At 35.9% G+C, this 20,255-nt stretch overlaps 1 protein-coding gene across 3 annotated transcripts; it reads left to right on the top strand.

Annotated features, from left to right (window-relative positions):
* The first annotated feature begins 1,209 nt into the window (after positions 1-1,209).
* On the top strand, positions 1,210-20,136 carry LOC101746867 (uncharacterized). 3 transcript variants are annotated; one of them, XM_012694810.4, is made up of 3 exons: positions 1,210-1,368; positions 13,444-13,639; positions 18,232-20,136. In XM_012694810.4, the coding sequence occupies exons 1-3, from the start codon at positions 1,308-1,310 to the stop codon at positions 18,368-18,370; spliced, it is 396 nt and encodes a 131-aa protein (XP_012550264.1). In that variant the 5' UTR covers positions 1,210-1,307; the 3' UTR covers positions 18,371-20,136. The 3 variants fall into 3 exon arrangements, with proteins under 3 accessions (XP_012550264.1, XP_004931354.1, XP_004931355.2); XM_004931297.5 differs by lacking the exon at positions 1,210-1,368 and adding an exon at positions 7,838-8,039; XM_004931298.4 differs by lacking the exon at positions 1,210-1,368 and adding an exon at positions 9,754-10,268.
* Positions 20,137-20,255: the final 119 nt, after the last annotated feature.

Here is a 20,255-nt window from a genome sequence, read left to right on the forward strand (position 1 = left end):
TTTAATAGACAATATAATACCCCTTAAATGAAAGTAACAAAATTCATAAGCATTTTATTTGATAAAAATTACATAGAGAAAAAAAAAACTGCTGACCTCGCCTTAAAACAATAATAAGAAACATGACGTTTTTGTACAAAAATATGATTTTTTTGAATTTTAATACATTGTATTGTCTCCTCGTGCTTCCATTACTACCTTAACGCGGCTTGGCATGCTCTACACCAAGTTTCCTATACGATTTTGGCAAATATCCTCCTGTTCCAATGTGTGAGCAATTTTAAGCCATGAGATGTTTTTTTTTTAATTGCTTAGGTGGGTGGACGAGCAGCCCACCTGGTGTTAACAGCAGAAATAGGCGGGGTAATCGTACCTATTCGTGCGGACTCACAAGAGGTCCTACCACCAGTGAAAATATTGAATCTTAAATCTTGAATTTTAATACTTTTCATTGCTTCCTCGTGATTCCATTACTGCGTTAACGCCAAAATGTTGTACACCAAGTTTCTTATACGATTTTGATAAATATTCTCCCATTCCTATGTGAGAGCAATTTTGAGCCATGAGATGTTTTTTTTTTAATTGCTTAGGTGGATGGACGAGCAGCCCACCTGGTGTTAACGGCAGAAATAGGCGGGGTAATCGTACCTATTCGTGCGGACTCACAAGAGGTCCTACCACCAGTGAAAATATTGAATCTTAAATCTTGAATTTTAATACTTTTCATTGCTTTCCTCGTGATTCCATTACTGCGTTAACGCCAAAATGTTGTACACCAAGTTTCTTATACGATTTTGATAAATATCCTCCCATTCCTATATGAGAGCAATTTTGAGGCATGAGATTTTTTTTTAATTGCTTAGGTGGGTGGACGAGCAGCCCACTTGGTGTTAACGGCAGAAATAGGCGGGGTAATCGTACCTATTCGTGCGGACTCACAAGAGGTCCTACCACCAGTGAAAATATTGAATCTTAAATCTTGAATTTTAATACTTTTCATTGACTCCTCGCGGTTCCATTACTGCGTTAATGTCAAAACGTTGTAAACCAAGTTTCTTATACGATTTTGATAAATATTCTCCCATTCCTATGTGAGAGCAATTTTGAGCCTTGAGATGTCTGACATTTGTAGCAACTGTACCTTGTTAAGACAATACTGAACTTTCTTTTTCGCAACGTTAGTATGGTTTTTAATATTATCTCACATTAAATCGAACTGCATTGTGGCGTCAAGTGCCGCATTCGTGTCTAACAACTCAACGAGTCAACTCTGTTTCGTGAGAAAGTCGTGCGTAACAAATATTAAAATGAACATATTTTTTTGTTTAACGTTCGCAGTTTTCATATCGTGCGATGCAACGGCGCATGGTAAGTGTTTTTTTTTATTGCTTAGATGGGTGGACGAGCTCACAGCCCACCTGGTGTTAAGTGGTTACTGGAGCCCATAGACATCTACAACGTTAATACGCCACACACCTTGAGATATAAGTTCTAAGGTCTCAGTATAGCTACAACGGCTGCTCCACCTTTCAAACCGAAACGCATTACTGCTTCACGGCAGAAATAGGCGGGGCGGTGGTACCTACCCGTGCGGACCCACAAGAGGTCCTACCACCAGTGATTACGCAAATTATAATTTTGCGGGTTTGATTTTTATTACACGACGTTATTCCTTCACCGTGGATGTCAATCGTGAACATTTGTTAATTACGTATTTCATTCCAAAAATTGGTACCTACCCGCCTGCGGGATTCGAACACCGGTGCATCGCTACATACGAATGCACTGGATGTCTTATCCTTTAGGCCATGACGACTTCATAGTGTTTTTAATTAGTAATTTTGGGCAGACGTTTTCACCGCTTCCTGAAGAAATCCTTTGGTCATCACAATGCCACTGGAATCAGACTGAAATATCAATTACACTAGTATTATGTTTTGCGTTTGAGATTGGAATACAAGTTGTCTTAAATAGAGAGTGTATTCATACCCTACCATGAGACCTTGGAATTGTTATCAATACTGAGGGGCTCCGAATAGGGTCCCTTCTTTATTTCACGTGAAAGTCGCGTTTTAGCATCAACTCATAATTAACAACACAATCGAAACAATAGGAACCTTAATTTAGCAGCGATTTACAGAGCTTACACAGTTATAGCACTTTTTATTTCTTCTCATTTGGCGGTAATATATCATGATGTCACAGACCATCATTTTGACGTGACAACGTCTTACATTTCGATGGAGCCGGCTGCACGCACGAAAAACATGACTCATGCGGCGTTACCTCGCTCTGAGGCGTTTCATTTAAGGCTTGAAGTGCAAGCGAGAGCGCGCAACAAGCGATAAAAAGGCACAATCGGCCTCCGCGTTCGCCAGCGTTCAACAACTGTCTCTCTCCTATTTGAGTGAAAGATGCATCCGCGTGGACAGCTGCTATACAATAATACATTTACATGTTTTCGTCAGGTATGAAGTTCAGTAAAAAGTAAATGTGGTGTCAATTGTCCATACAAAATATCTATCAAACAAATAAAATTAAAATTTTCTTTTGAAAAATTAAACCATTCCATCATCAATATTTTCTTAAGACGTTGTCACGTTCAACTATTGTCAGTAAACAGACTTTACAGACAACCGATTTTTTTTTCAACCTGTCGTGCGTTCCGGCTTACGCATCATAAAAAAGGTGCGTTCTTAAACGCCCCAGTACCAAGTGAGAAACGGATCCTGGATTGCCATCAACTAGATTTGGATTTATTTAACGTACACACACGAGTATTTGTTTTTATGTGACTGCTATTTTGGATATTTTTGTTTCCTAACATAATAATATATTTAGGTTCTAGGAGTGCCCAATGGTGCCATAAACTTTAATGGTAGTTGATTCGAATTTCTATGTAGGTGTCGTGGTTCCAATCCCTAAGGAAGCATTAGTTTTGAGATTCGCTCTTGTTGAATGGATATGAAAATGTTAATATATTCTAATGAAACTAGAAGATATAACTATTTCTAAATAATTATGTACGTGGTTTTCGTTTCGACCTTGGATTAGTATTATACGTACCTACATTTTGTGTAGCCGATTTCGGAAAACTTCCATTACATTTTTCGTTAAACAAAATTACTATTATTTCTTACAGTAACTAGTATAATGTTTGCTATGTAATGTTTGTTGATATTGTCATAAATGTTTTTGTGATTATGCATATTTTAAACGTTTTGATTTTTATATCTACATAGGTAGTTCGGTACCTACATATTCTTGCCGCAATGCAGTATGTATTATTTTTTTCATCTATTCTAGTAGCCTCGAGTGGTTATTCTAGATTCACCGAACTAGTAGGTGAGCTCACGGGGCTCAAACCGGGAGTGTTGCTAACACTAGCCCTAGCAAGGGCAGTGCTTCGCAGAATCTGCCACCAGACCGGAAACCTGACCCACTGAGAAGTTCCGGTGAGAAACTCAGTGAGGGTTAATTTACTCCTCGAGCCCTTCGTCGCAAGCGACGGGTTCGACGAGAACGATGACCGGTGCTTGAGGTACTTAAAAGCACTGTTAATGGATCGAGAGGATCCGTAATGACGTGCTATGTATGTATGTGTGTGTGTATGTGCTATGACTGCTTCAAGGACGGGACTATACTATTATTAATATATACTATAAATTTGAGCTTTAGACATCTCTATGTAGGTGCCGACATTTGCATGGTACCACCAGGTAGGCGATTAGGTCGTTCAACTGTCTGTGCAATAGAAAAAATAATCTACTTACTCTATATATTTCTCTCAAGACCCGGTCCCCTTTGTATCTTAGTTGCAAAACCTTCAACAGTCGGTGTGAAACTTTCGTTTTCATTCGCGCAGGTGGGGCGGCCTGTAATCTCAGAATAACAAGATCCTCAACCGTAATGGTCTCCTCACAACATTCCCCGTGCCGAGAATTTGTCGAATACACCTCTCTCAACTACGAAAATGTAATGGTTTTTCTTTCTTTATTTTTCGTTTCTGTATTCTGCTTACTAAAATTCGTGATTGATATAAATATTAAAAAAGCTTAAGAGCAACATTCATTGGTTAAGTAAGTTGCGATTAGAAATGTTTGAGATTAATCACTACAGGTAAATAAAGGTTGATGTTTTTAAAATTTGAAATGACCAGATTAAATATTAGTTGTATTTTATTGAATAGATTGTCTCAAACGAATTCTAGAATCTTGACAATTTATAAGTTACTTGAAGTTATTCTGTCGGCATAGAATCCATCAGCTGAGTTTGTTAAAAAGATATCCTGAATTTTCGATCGTAAGCAATAGTATTAATAGTCGGTTAGAATGTAGATTGTTTTTTATTTTCGACTAGACGTGCAACGCGGTTCCATTAGCGTTATTTTTGTAATTCAGACATACTGAAACACGTTGCATTTTCTCTAAATAAAAGTTGCTTGTGTCACTGTCTCGTCTATAAATTTCATGGCGATTTGTATGTGCGCTGGTCACATAAAAAATCACGAAACAGCAAAACGTTCTGTCGTGTTTATTATTAGTAGATAAACCTGGAGTTTCTCGGATCTTGTCATTTGCTTTGACAAAAGTATCCCGTGTTAATATAGATGAAATCAGCTGTTGTGTGATTAAGTATCTATATCTATGCTAATACTGCTAAGCTTAATAAGCTGAAGAGTTTGTTTGTTTGAACACGCTAACCTCAGAAACTAGTGGTCCGATTTTAAAAATTCTTTCAGTGTTAGATAGCCCGTTTATTGAGGAAGGCTCTAGAAAACATCACGGTAAGACCAATACCAGTGGAGCACCAATAAAGAGTGTTTCAAAATAAGGGTTTAAATAGCTCCTTAACATTCCACAATTCAAAAACATTTTCACTTTCTACGTAAATGAAGTGGGGAGTAAAGTTTAGCGTTATGCCAAAGTAGCTATTCCACGCGAAAGGAGTCGCGGGCAAAAGCTGGTTATTTATAAAGATGGTAAAGCTTAGAATAGATTATCGAGGGCAAAGGATCCTATATTAATAATATTTCGTCCGGATGTTTACCAGAGGATAAGGCTACATGACCTTACTACATCCTTCAGCGGAAATCCCTTAGTTCAGCGATCGTTTCAGGATTTATCGGTGGTAAGGCACATTGTAAGTTCATATAGTCTCAACTACTCTCCCTATTTCTGCTACGGATCCGCAGTGCAATCCAGCTTGAAGAGCAAGACATTCCTAATACAATACAATTAGGATTTTGTTATTATGTTATATTGTAAATTAATTAATTAATTTATTTATTTATCAATTTATTTGGGAAACCAACAGTACAAAACATACACTATATTTAGTTAAAACAATGTTTCCACCCGTCGAACCCGTCGTTTGCGACGAAAGACTCGACGAGTGAATTAACCCATACACATAGCCCACTGAGTTTCTCGCCGGATCATCTCAGTGGGCCGCGTTTCCGATCCGGTGGTAGATTCTGCAAAGCTCTGCTTTTGCTAGGGCCAGTGTTAGCAACACTCCCAGTTTGAGCCCCGTGAGCTCACTTACACGTCAAGGAGAAGCTGGAATAGCCTCCCAAGGCTATCATCCTAGGGAAAAAAGTGTATTACTACTGATACTTTCACTTTATATCTTAAAGTGTCAATTGTTCGCTAATTCCTTGGTGAAATGAAAATTCACTTTCTACCACAATAATATAGTAATCCGTTGTGATCTAACTGTTAAAATCGAATGTTTTTCCAAAACTTCAGCTACTCTTTACACGGTGTGGGATGGATGTAATGTGCTCTGCGTCAACCCTGTCCCGCCGTTTCAATAGCCCCGACTGGGCTCCGGCCCGGTCCGAGGTAGGGCGCCGGTTGTGAGCGGCAGGAGTTTTTAGTGAGGTTCAACTCCCACATACCCCACCTGCCGCGCGGATGGGGATCCGGCGATTTTCTCCGGTGGAAAAAAAAAAAAACTCTTTACACGGTAATGTATATTAAGGCGATCTTTAGACGGCACAGCTTAGCATAGCACAATACCAGTACTATCACGAAATTTCCAACAACTTCTTTTTTTAACACCATACTAGATAATGACTAGATAATGATGATAAATTGTGTTTTTCAGAAATTATATTTAAATACGAATTACATATTGATAAAATGATGAAATATGAATAATATTTTTCGATCTTACGGACAGAATAATAAAAAAAACATGAACTGGTTATTTAAAGACAAAATAAAAAATATTGATAAAGTTGATTATTGAAAACACGAATAAAACAACATTTTCTGAAAATAAATCGTAGCTAGATCGATTTATCGCCCCCGAAATTCCCTGTATACTGTAAATAGTTCTTAGTCTGGCTGGTTAGATAAACGTGCACAGTCAATGTACCTGTTCATCTATTGCCTAATGACAGAAGTCATTACCACAGACACGCCTGGAGGGGAACGGCAAGGATTGTTCGCGTACACAGTGTATTTGACAAGTGCAGAAGTCTAACTGACGTTGCTTATTTCGAAATCGTTTTGCGGTCGTGATTTTATTATATTGTGTACTTACTTCCAATACGTGTTTTTGACGTTACTTTAAATAACCACGAGATGCTTTTCCTAGTGAAAACCTTTAATAGTGATTACTTTATACTTTAACGGCCGTCTGGTGTAGTGGTAAGTGACATGGTCACTACACAAGGGGGTCGCGGCTTCGAATCCCGCCAAAAGAAGATATTTCTATGATAAATATAAATGTCTTTTCCAGGGTTACGGATGTATATTAAATATGTGTATGTGTATAATAAAAATCTTACATTTATTTCCGTTATCTGGTACCTGTAACACAAGTTCTTTACGAACTTATCACGGGACCAGTTAACGTGGCGTGACTGTTAGTAAATATTTATTTATTTATTTATTTCGATTTTTATAGAACTTACATTCAAATCCCAACTTTCGTTCGTACGGATCTGAATAAAACTGAATTAAATATAATTGTGTGAACGTGAGAATATCGTTTTCACAACATAAAACTAGTTTGTGTTCGCAACTAAACTTTCATTCTCAAGAGTTATATTTTATTTATATTATTACTCACATAATAAGTTTTTATTTACTAAATGAACAGTCGTAAAAATGTATCTGTGGAGGTTTTTAATAAAACTCAACTAACCAATGGTTAAATTATTGGGATAAAACTTTTTGTTCGTGCCTATTGGTTGTTTAGTTTTATTGTTTCTTTAATTATACTAAAAAAAGCGGTGAATTACGTTTTCCATTATGTGGTAGGAAGTTTTTAATTGTCGAAAATTAATTACTCGGAATTCTTTGGAACAAGTATACATGCAAACGACAAACACAATCTAACTAATTATTCTGTAATAATTTAAATCTATTCGAATATTCCAGCGAAGTAGTAAATATTAATTGGTACAATTAAATTAAATTAAATTAAATTAAATATTTCTTTTTTTGTGTAACATGTTGGTATTCGTGTTACAAAATAAATCACAGACGATCTGGTGGGTGCTCGGTCATAATTGCACCAAATGAAGCGTCGCTTGTGAATTAGTAATGTAATCAATTGATTACTTTATAATTACATTACGAAACACAAAACGGTCGGTAGCCTCCATTCGGACACGGTCAGTTTTACTTGCATATCCACCTAAGGTCGTAGTGTTATACAATCCGTCGAAACTAATGCGTGAATGATTTTTAATTAATTTCATTTTGTCCTAGTATCGATTCGAACGTGTGCAAAATCGATTTGAAAAAAATAAAAGACATACAGCTTATTTTTTAGTAGTGCTGTAATCATTTTTTCCGAGATTTAAATTTAAATTTAGAAGTTAATGTTCTAAGCAATGGAGTTAGCTAAAGTGTGTTATGTCTGGTGTCTATTGTCATTTCTGCTGTTCCAATGTCTATTGGAAGGAACTGGTCAGCAGACATCGTTCGAACTACCAGTACAGTTGATAGGTTTCCCTTTCATCATCATGGCGGTGCGACTCACCAACTTTGTTAAGAAACTATCCTATGCTTTGAGCCCAGGTAATTATTGATTACTTTATTTTGTAAACGCATGTTTTTAGTGTAATAATTATTAATAACTAGCTGACCCGGCAGACTTCGTAGTGCCTCAATCGATAAATAAAAGACCGATGGGGGACACATCAAAGAAAAAACAAAATTGTTATTTTTATTTAATTCCGAGCATTTTCATATTTATCAACCTTTTAAACCTTCTCTGGACTTCCAAAAATAATTCAAGACAAAAATTAGCCAAATCGGTTCAGCCGTGCTCGAGTTTTAGCGAGACTAACGAACAGCAATTCATTTTTATATATAGAGATAGTGATGTCGTTTTGAGGTCGATTATATATATAGTAAATCGTATTTTGGTCCTCACGATACAGGCTATGCATAGTGTGAGGATCATTGGTTAATATTATATTGTTGATGCCATCTGCGTAATCTCTCAATTTGTTAAATATGTAAATAGTATTCTAGGTCATGATTTAAGAGTTTATGTAGTAAATAAAATTATTATTATTATTATTACTTTATTTTTCGTTATTTATGAATGCTTTTCAGTAATCAAAAAGTACTGAACAATAATAAAAAAATAATGATAAAACTTTAAATATTGCGTTTGTTCTATGTCTGACATTTAAGTAATTATATCGATTTCATACTTCGATCAACAATTGTTGATTGAAGATTTCATATTCCTATGTTTTGTATGAAATGTTCGCAATTTTATATTATATTTCATGTTTATTGGTGATTTTTGTAAATCGTTTTATTGTCACATTGGATTGTCTTTTATTTTTATATCCGAATTTCATAACATTATTCTTTGATGATGTATCTTATTATCATGTGCTAATTTCTCAATAGCAACACAGCTTACAAAAGCGACTAATGTACCTACTACTTTTAAATAATAGTTTTGCGTGCCGCAAATGATTTTGCGACGTTGAAGGACGAGACTTTAATTAAACCCGCACGCATTAACGTTGTTAAAGCGTTTTAGAGTTTTGTTGAAAATTACGATTTGCAAAGCATGCTGCAAGCGTTGCTTATTTATTTTAAGCAGAGATAATTTTAAATTGCTGTTCACTAATTAGGGCTTGGTCATGACATGTGTCACGGTCAATGTTGATGAGCAACGGAACCTTCTTATGATAAATTATATTATCTTTGCCATTTAAAGCTCCGTTTTATTTAGTATTAGCATCAAGAATTCGATGTTTTTAATTGAACTTCAATTAAGTTTACCCATTGAAATAGCTGAAGAAGTTTTTTTTGTTATTATATTCTTTCCAAATTAAAAACTCTAAATGGCTCTCCTGTTAAGCTCTAAAAATGCCACTTAAACCAAATAGTTTTTCACCCCTCGAATTATAATTAGCCCACTGAGTTTCTCGCCGGATCTTCTCAGTGGGTCGCGTTTCCGATTCGGTGGTAGGTTCTGCGAAGCACTGCGCTTGCTAGGGCCAGTGTTAGCAACACCTGGTTTGAGCCTCGAGAGCTCAGCTATCAGCATAGATAGGAAAGAAAAGAAGAATTATAATATTTGTATAAATTTTCGTTTATTTAAATTCGTGTTCCTCGTCTGACCGTCAGTGCTAGTTAGATCACTATCTGTATTCCAACGCAATGAATGACACAAGAATGTCGATTGACCTACAAACGTAAAGTAAGGTACACCGATATTGCAGAACCACGGTGAATGCGTTTCTCGAGAACGTTTTTGCAGTGCAATCTCGGCCGTCCGACGGGCTAGTGCGGCGTTATACAGTCTTGTAACACTCTTTAACCGTGACGTAACCAAGCATAATACGCGGCAATTTTTAAATTTCGAACGAAAATTTTCGGCCAGTTTGTCGAAATCAGTAAACATTTTAAAAAAAAGGAACTCAATTTTTGCTGTTTATATTTTGGTGCCATAAGACAATAATTTGTTCGAAAAAAAAAACAAAAGAAAAATACAATGTGAACATTTCGCAATGGTCTTAGAAGACGCGTACAATAGAATTTTAAGCAGATTGCGTAACTATTTTGATGTTTGAATTTTGAAAACATTCACATCTCGTTTTTGCACGACAATGGATAGAAGAACGTCTTACATTTTGTTCGTGGCACTTTTTTGTTGTACTGTTGGCGGTCAAGAGACGCCATTCGAATTACCGGTACAATTAGTTGGATTCCCTTTTATCGTGACCAGTGTTAAGTTGACGAATTTCTTGAAGAAGCTGTCATATTCTTTAAGTCCAGGTTAGTAAGCTTTTGTCTTCATGTTGTCAGTGAAAAAACGTAACTCTATCAATCAATAGTGCTATTAGTTATTTGTTCTAAATACATTTCTAGCTTTGACAGTGCTACATTCATTTAATATCGTTCAATGTATTTATTTGATAACAAATTAATAAATATAAGTCTCGTGAATGTGTATATTTTTAACAATTATAATGATTGCTAATACGAATTTTACTAAAACTTCTTTGGTGTATTTTAAATTTCAGTTTGCTTAAATCTTTTTCTTTTTCATTAACGATATTTGGTTGTCTTGCCGCGAGGCCTCCTTGTAGACTTTGAATAAAAAAGTGTATAAAACTACTCTTCGTTTCAATATTCCGGCTCTAATAACAGTACCGTTTGCCTTTGGTTTATTTGAGTACAGCTTCCAGAATAGATTCGAACATGACAGATTTGTCCTCTTGTCCAAGCGTAGGTACCCATTCTCTACCATAACATGGTTGAACGCCAGGTTATATCGCCTTTATTAATTGGCATTAAAAATAACAATTAATATTACAAAATGTTTACCGTAAATCTTATGCATGTGGCCAAATAATCAAACATAGCATCACCTGTCATACAGACACGAGTCGATTCCTAGATTGATAACATTAACGACAGCAAAGATTTTACCCCTGAAGCCGGAAAATTTGAAATTTGTTCTAAAAAAATACAATTTATGAACACAATATCAAAGGTTGCATTTATGAATTGTTACGATAGATAAAAACCATAAACATTACATTTAAATTTGGAATCTGTCATTCTAATATGAATATTTAGTGTGTTTTGTGATTTACGGTGCCAATCCTTGTTAAATAGAAGTGAGTAATATGAAGAAGTGAAATAGCAGTGGGTTGATACAATATATTATTTAAAACTTTCTATCAGCTTATTATTAGTCAAAGGTTTATGTACCAAAAATAACGAAACTCCTTTGTTTGTGATAGAAAAAGATTCACTAAGTCTTTAAATATAATACTTTAACTAGTAGTCGTAATAAAAATTAGATCAAAGCAAAAGAATCCAAAGAAATGTTGTCCGACATCTTAATCGTTTATTTATTTATTTATTTGAGAAACAAACAGTACAATACAAACATGGAAATCAGTACAATACATATATGGAAATCAGTACAATACATATATGGAAATCAATATAACACCTATATAGAAACATGTCCCCTTATTTTAAAAGATAACATAGAAATTACAGGTTAATAAGCGATGAACTGGTCATTCGTTAACAAAGAATAACCGAAAAATGGTTACAGTTTGACCAAATTTTTTGGTTTTTCTTAAATGCCCATAATTTCAAAACTGCATGGGATATATTTTTTTTTCTGATTTTTCTCATGATGGTTACAATCAATTTTGTCACCCCGTTTCGGCTTGACGTTGATTTTTGAGACACCCGGTATAGGGCTGGCTTCCTAACCACCTACCGTCTTGCGTATGAAGATTCAATCTCAAAATATAGTGTAACGGCTTCTTTCTGGTCGTTCCCTCAATGCTGAGGATCGTGACTGTATGTCAATCTTCTCCACTCGGTCCGGTTCTGCGCCATATGTACCGCTCCCCATATCTGGCCTCCAGTCACCTCCTTGAGTTGGTCAACCCATCTAGCTGGCGCTCTTCCTCTAGCGCGCTTCCCCTCCATCTGTCCGAGAATTTTGAGTTTCTCCAGGCTGTGCAATGAGGATCGTATTATGTGCCCAAAGAAACTCCGGATCCTTTCCTGGCATTTGGCTATTTCACTTCAAACCGGGAAACATGACTGCTTCGCTATCAGCGTGCTTTTATAATACGTTCTACTACTAAACGAAATTTTAATGAAAAAATACCATATTATTGGTCCAAGTGTATTTAATCAAGATAATATTCTTGAGAAAATTGTTAAATCTTTTTTTAACGCAATTTTCTTTAGCCAAGTATCCTCTTAGATCCTCTTAGCAAGGCTAAGCACAGGATTATAAAGCTAGATTCACACAGCCGTCATTGGGTATGGACGTTTCTGATTTCATTCGAGCTGAAGACCTACCGACATCTATTCGTGATCGTAAACCTTTTGTTTGTTTCTTTATATTCTCTTTAAAAAAGTCCAATTTATAATGCTCTAAAGATCATGCCTGAAGCATTCCATATGATTAGGGCATTGCGGTAGTGCCAAATTTTGGTGAGAGTGTGTGTGCTTCAGTCGATAACCTGAATAAGTCAGAAAAGATTGTATTACGAACATTACTGGCTTTATTTAGTAAGATTGTATAATAATATGACGTAGTGGAATGCAACACCAATGACGAGCAATTCTATTAGTCTTATGACTAATTAATTGAACACTTAATTACTGTAATTAGTTTACACTGCCAATGTAGGTTTGGGGGGTGAACTGTTATGGTACGATGAGGCATTCCATATGATTAGGGCATTCATCATCATCATCTTAGGCCTTGGAGCCCAGGGTGGGCCTTAGCCTGGTCCAGTATGACTCTCCACACTGCTCTGTTCAGGGCTTTTTCCTTCCAGTTCCTAACACCGATAACTTCGAGGTCGCGCTCTACGCCATCCAACCATCGGAGTTTGGGTCTGCCACGACTTCTGCGGCCCTCTGGTTTGCCATAGAGCAGTTGTCTTAGCATTTTGGTATTATATGATTAGGGCATTGGGTAGTGCCAAATTTTGGTCAGAGCGTGTTTTCTTCAGTCCATAACCTGGATAAGTGAAAAGATTGTATTACGAACCTTTTAAAGGAGGTTCACAATTTTAAAATGCTATTTGCCAAGATTGGATTTTATTCTTCCTTGTGGATGCCTGAAATATACATATCAGTTAAGAACAAATAGACATCCAATACCAAATTTCCACCACCCTGCTTATTTCTGCCGTGAAGCAGTAATGCGTTTCGGTTTGAAGGGTGGAGCAGCCGTTGTAACTATACTGAGATCTTAGAACTTATATCTCAAGGTGAGTGGCGCATTGACGCTGTAGATGTCTATGGGCTCCAGTAACCACTTAACACCAGGTGGGCTGTGAGCTCGTCCACCCATCTAAGCAATATAAAAGAGTCAGAGCAACGAAGTGATTTTTATATGTAGTTTTAGTTTGTTTTACCTTATTTATCTTCTTTTAAGAGGGTATTTATTTTCTTTCAGCGACATACCGGTCTCGGAGTCGCCGTGAGTTGTTGCTAACGGACCCAGCCGAGCCCTTCGATGTCGTAGAAGTGGAGAAATACATAGTGGGCGAGTTCGGTGCCAAAGCTTGCGTGTTCGAACGTGTATGCGCGCACTATGCGACCAGGGCGCGAACGCAACCGCGGCCTCAACTTGACTGGCCAGATGTTTTCAGGTAAATATTAAATTTACAACTGTATTTTCGCGTTTCTGATCGAGTGGTAGGGGCTTGTGAAGAGTATTAAGCGGTATGCTGCGGCTTGGCTTTGCCCCTGGCATTGCTGAAGTCCATGGGCGACGGTAACCACTCACCATCAGGTGGGCCGTACGATCGTCTGCCTACAAGCGCAATAAAAAAAATATTGTAGATTTTGCGAAGCACTGCTCTTGAACTAGGGCCAGTCTTAGCAGTTAGCAACACGTAGGGCTTGACCCTAAGAGCTCACCTACACGCTAAGGTAAAGCTGAAATAGTTTCTTAAGGCTATCATATCAGCACAGGTAGGAAACAAAAAAAAAACTGTATTTTCGCCAATCAAGATCGTCAATCAGGTGTCAATTTTTGTTCAATATAATAGCTACTATGATATTTTTTATGATAAATGTCAACAAGCGTTAATGTTTAAAGGGTAGGAAGCGGAATTCACATTATGATGTCAGTCTGCTATGGAGGCGACTTTACAGCAGATAAGATCATCTACTCATAGTAATGGTAATAAGAAAATGTACCTAGCATTATGACTTACTGTACTCGTGAAGTACATCCACGATTTGGGAATAGCGTCACGTAATCAAAAGTCTATATTAGCATAATCCTTATTGTATGCCATATTTTAAGCCGGTTGGGGATGCTTGTCAGGGCAGTAAATTCTTTTGAAGACTGAATACGACTTCGATGAGCTCAAATATATTATTATGATGAAGATATGAGATGAAAACACAAAGAATAAATATATGGACATTAGGCCCAAAAAAAATGGCTGGGATTTTTGCATGAAATACTTTTCTGTCACAACATCTGAAATCGGGTTTTTACATTCACTCAACATGTGGTAGGTTTTGGGCTCTATTTATTGTATTACTTTGAACCAATCACACATAAAATATTGATATCGTTACAATCAGAGGATTACAGCATGGTTTATTTCTAAAACCAATTTCCCTTTCACCAAAATTCGATTTGTTATTTTGCGTTTACGTACTACGTGACCAGCGAACTAAAAGGAGGAATTACCAAACAATCGTAACCTTGACGCCGTAGTACATCTTGTGCTTTCTATCAATTTCGCAACGGTTCCAAACTCGCGGTTTCAATGCCACGTCCAGTATTCCGCTGTATTCGTGTCAGCGGTCACACTGTAGTGTCGCGAAACTGGGACATCGATGTAATAATACTCACGCAACTGTAGCGTCCGTCCGTCCAGTCGGATTGGATAATCGTATGAGCTTAATATGTATGATTACGTGCTAAATTATACAGAATATTAATGATTTTTTAAGTATATTAATAAATCTTGCGCCAGTTTATATTTTTCGAGTTGTACCTATTTTTTTTTGAACGATGTTTTCGAGATATGACACCTGTCAAATAAAAAGGAATTATAATCTATCATCGGTTCCGTAGAAGCAGCACCGCTCCCTATATGCTTACATATGTATATCAAAGTGATGTACACTAAACATGATATCTCTGAAATTATTCATCTGATAGACTTTATCTGACTGGTTCTTTTTGAAGTAGTAATTCGGTTTGAAATGTGAGGTAGCAGTTGTATTGTAAACAGTGACTTCATGAGCTCATGAGCTTATGAGCTCCGGTAACCACTTAACACCAGGAGGGCCGTGAGCTCGGCCATCCATTTAAGCACTAAAAAGCTTTAGATTTGGCAAAGATACTCATTTTGCTTAGTATTTAGTAAAGTTTTACGTACTGAAAATTGTCAAGACTGAATTTTTCATCCATCATCATAATAGCAACGCATACGCATATAAAAAGACGCCGTGTTGCCATAGAACCAGTTGTTCATGGATCAGATCAACACAAGCAATTCTTTATCCAAGTTATTGCAAACAATTTTATTCTTTCTGAATTTACACCTTTAATGCGATTGAAACTCCGAATGTAGTTACAATGAGCAGGTGCTGGTAGTATCTTTCACAACCATTCTGTCGTAAACCATTGTTCGGTCCATTATAAAGCACATAATATAACTGTTGAAATGCAACATGAACTATCTATAGCCTTGTCTATACTAATATTATAAAGAGGAAAGATTTGTTTGTTTGTTTGTTAGTATTGAATATGCTCCGAAACTACTGAACCGATTTGAAAGTGACATAATATCTTTTTTGAAAAAATTAGGAATCTTTACTAAAACTCCAATAATGTAATCCAAGGTGTAAAAAAAATACCTAAAATATTCTTTACATCGCGGGCGCTGCGAAAACTATTCATGATAGAATAAAAGAATGTACTACGACTTTTTGGAACACATTATTATTTACAAAAAGTGTCGCGACAGCATATGTCTAACTGTTATAGTTATGCCGCAAATCGTTGAAATTTTTGTTAAAGACCCGAGCGGAGCCGAAGCGGGCCGCTATAGTCTATAAGTCTATAAAGTGAGTGTTTGTTCTTCTTGGTCTATACTCATGTGCAAGCTTTGTACAATATAGGTTGTATTATATAGGTTTAGTTGATTCTTCATGGGAGGCTTTTGTCATAAAGCACGTGTACTAAGTAAATTAATGAGTGTTTTTCATACATTTAATTACAGTCACAACTGAGAGTAGCTGCGTTTTACTAATTAATGAATATAGAAATAAAACTGCTTTGAAAATAGATGAGTAACTCGTTTCGCAACTGGGACACGACTGCGATGTGCATTGCGGCGTCGCGTCGTGTGTACATTACTGGCCTTATTTAGTAAGATTGTATAATAATATGACGTTGACTGGAATGCAATACCGCATGACGAGCAATTCTATTAGTCTTATGACTAATTAGTCGACCGAAGAAGACATGGATGGAGTGTGTGAATGACGATATGAGAGAGAGAGGGAGGATTGAGTATTGAAATGACGGCTGATAGAAGAGAATGGAAGAGAAAAATTAGCTGTGCCGACCCCACCTAGTGGGATAAGGTGGAGAAAAAAAAATAGTTGAGAACGTAATTACTGTAGGTAATTAGTTTACAATGCCAATGTAGTTTTGGACGTGAATTATTATGATACGATGAGACATAGTAGTAGCTTGTCATTATCGTTAATAAAAATACATAATTCATAGTCGAGTTTCTAAAATAAAAATACAGACTGAAGTTTCAAAATACACAATCAGATGGTTTTGAAATAGAATTTTATCACATTCTCATATTTATAGAGGATACATTTTTTTACTGGTGGTAGGACCTCTTGGGAGTCCGCACAGGTAGGTACCACCACCCCGCCTATTTCCGCCGTGAAGCAGTAATGCGTTTCGGTTTGAAGGGTGGGATAGCCGTTGTAACTATACTGAGACCTTAGAACTTATATCTCGAGATGGGTGGGGCATTTACGCTGTAGATGTCTATGGGCTCCAGTAACCACTTAACACCAGGTGGGCTGTGAGATCGTCCATCCATCTAAGCAAAAAATAAAAAAATAAAAAAACCAATTAATATTTGAAACTAGAATTGAAACAACTTGAATTATTTGCGAACCAACAATTAATGTTGGCATACCGCGTTCTAGGTTACATACTAGTCTCGTACTCAAAGTAATAAATAACCCAACATTTGAACAAATGTTGGCGATTTGCACCAATTTGGTGTTAAGTTTGTAAATAGAGTTTGCTCGAATAATAAAAATGCATCTTAATTAAATTCTTACGGATGGTAGACTAGACGCACGTTCATCGTACGAGGTGGCTGCGTTATGCAATTCGTGTGACACTTTCACTTCTCTAATGTCATTCAGGAATGCCATCCAACAAGAAATCTTAAGTCTGAAGCGTAAAGCTTAAAGTCGCTACTATCTAACAATATCCACAAGTCTCAAAACAATTTTTATTGTGTGTGTGCGTGTGTGTGTCTAAATGAACAAAGTTTGTTTTCTATTGTTGAAGGTGTGAAGTAAATTCGCGTGTTTACGAGCTTTTGTCTGCGTCTTTCATATTTTATGACATATTATTACTGTTTACTTTTTGTTGGGAGTTACCAAAACGAATCAAAATCGTTTCCCGTAACAAAACGTGTTGACTTCTGTTATGGGACAGATTGACAATCAAAAGTAAAGATTACGTAAAGATACAAATGTGATGTCTCTCTCTGGCGTAAAATAATAAAACAAAATTACTTTTGGATAAGACCATCTAATTAAGTTTTTGTACAGTAATTACTTTGATGACTAAACTAATAACGATGTGGGCATTTGAAAAATTTTAATGTCATAGAAGATTTCTTTTTCTATTTTATTTTTTATTGCTCAGATGGGTGGACGATTGACTTCCACGATGAAGGAATAACATTGTGTAATATAAAACGAACCCCAAAAATTTTAATTTGTGTAATTACCGGTGGTCGAACGTTTTGTGAACCCACACGGGTAGATACCATCACCCTGCCTATTTCTGCCGTGGAGCTGAACTCATGTCTCAAGATGGATGGCGCATTTACGTTGTAGATGTCTATGGGCTCCGGTAACCACTTAACACCAGGTGAACCGTGAGCTCGTCTACCCATCTCACTAATAACAAAAAAAAAGTTACTGGATATTGTTTGTTTTACAGTCAATACAAGCGCTCTCCGGATCAAGCCAAAGAATATTATTTGCTGAGCGTGTTCCTAGGAGACATCGTGGGCTCACCCACATTATGCCATCAGCTTGGTAAGCGAATGAACTGCGACACCCAACAGTTCGGAATATAAACGTGGTCATGGTGTTTAGCATTAAGATAACGTCTCGATATTAAGATATAAATAATTGTGTTCGCAAGATTCCATCCGCATTTTTTAATGGAGACGTCGTAGAAATGGTTATTCGTCTTGTATTTACTTGAAGTGATTTGAAAGAATTTGATTTGAGTGAATTTAATTTGAGCAGTAATGCGTTTCGGTTTGAAGGGTGGGGTAGCCGTTGTAACTATACTGAGACCTTAGAACTTATATCTCAAGGTAGGGTAGCGCATTTACGTTGTAGATGTCTATGGGCTCCAGTAACCACTTAACACCAGATAGGCTGTGAGCTCTTCCACCCATATAAGCAATAAAAAAAAATTATGAGCTTATGTCGGTTAAAATATGATCAATAACATATAAAGGATTGATAGATACCGGTTATGTTTCGTTAAATAGTGTTTGCGTAATGCTAAATAGAAAAACATTATTATTATTTTAATCAGGAGCATAAAAATAGCTACATAGAAAGAACAAATAGTGTTTTATTAATGTTTCGTGAAACTGCAATGTAACGTGAACACGACCGCCCCCGCGTCCTCACAAGACCATGTGATCCGTGCGTCAGCTGATTTCTATTACTAATACATTGCGTGCAGTGACAAAAGCGTAAATAAATACCGAATAAGTATTCGAACGTGTTTCTAAATTTTATAGCATCAGAAATCGTCAACTTTATGATCGGTATTTAAGAATTATTTAATTGCATCACTCCAAAATTAAAAGCCTCTATCTAATCTTTTAATGAATTTTTGCGTGATTGAGTAACAAACATTAAAAATATTCACATTTATTTTAGTATGAATAATAAAAAAATATCAAAATCAAATATCCTTTTTTCTCGTTAAAACATGGTATTAATAATTTCTGAATATTTTTTCAAACTATTTTTATTATAGGATTTAAGAAGAAAAAAAACGCAACCACATCAAATATAAGTGATTTCTTTATTTTAATAACGTTCGTATTGAACGCACTGGTTAGGGTTGCAACACTTTAGTTTTAAGATAATGTTTTGTTGAAGAAATACAAGCCTGAGATGTTGCGAATTGTTTTTTTTTCATATTATGTAGCTTTAATTTTAATTAGTAATATTGCGTAATAAAGATCGCGCGCGTTAAGTTACCTTATTTGTGATTTAGTTACAACTTAGTATATAATAATATAATATGTATACAGTTTGTTTAAGTAAATTTATGGGAATCTGATTGCGCTTTGAATTCATTAATTCTAAGATTCCTTAGATACCTATATATTCGGGAACGTTTTGTGGCAAAAAAAAAAAACATTTATTTATATTAAACAAACTCCAAGAAGCTGTCCTCTTGCGTAGATCTAATGAAAATCGTGAATTCTTCCATTTACATGCCACAATACTAATCTGCAAAAAAATAACTAATAATAAATAACTTTTAATTTACAATTAATTTTAAGAACCATCATTTTACTGTATCATCTGTGTTGTACTTGTATAGAAATTCATCTGGATAAATTTTGATTCTTAACATAATTAAGAGCTGATGTTTCAACTATCTGATAAAAGTTACTAAATAGATGAAGCGTAGTAAAATGAAAAATGTTATTATTTGTTTGTATAAAAAAAATCTCGATGCAATTTTTAAAAGTTCAGTTTTCGTTTAGCTGATTAATAACTTTTGTCTCATTATTGAAAAATAAAATAAGAATTGTATTTTTATATTGGGATGTAGTAGCTAGTCGAAAATAAAATTTTTAGGGAAGATGTTTTGTTTTATTAAAACTTTTTTTGTTTTGTTTTGATACATTGCTTTTTGAGGAGCTCAGGATCTCTATTGCACCGGATCCCATAAACATCAAAAACCGTCTCACCCATCTTGCG

The sequence above is a fragment of the Bombyx mori genome, chromosome 7, assembly GCF_030269925.1.
Source record: "Bombyx mori chromosome 7, ASM3026992v2".
NCBI classification, from domain to species: Eukaryota; Metazoa; Arthropoda; class Insecta; order Lepidoptera; family Bombycidae; genus Bombyx; species Bombyx mori.

Coding starts and splice junctions, on each gene's coding strand:
- LOC101746867 (XM_004931297.5), top strand. CDS start 7,853: ATGGAGTTAGCTAAAGTGTGTTATGTCTGGTGTCTATTGTCATTTCTG. Junction 8,040..13,443: donor ATCCTATGCTTTGAGCCCAG/GTAATTATTGAT, acceptor ATTTTCTTTCAG/CGACATACCGGTCTCGGAGT. Junction 13,640..18,231: donor GACTGGCCAGATGTTTTCAG/GTAAATATTAAA, acceptor TTTGTTTTACAG/TCAATACAAGCGCTCTCCGG.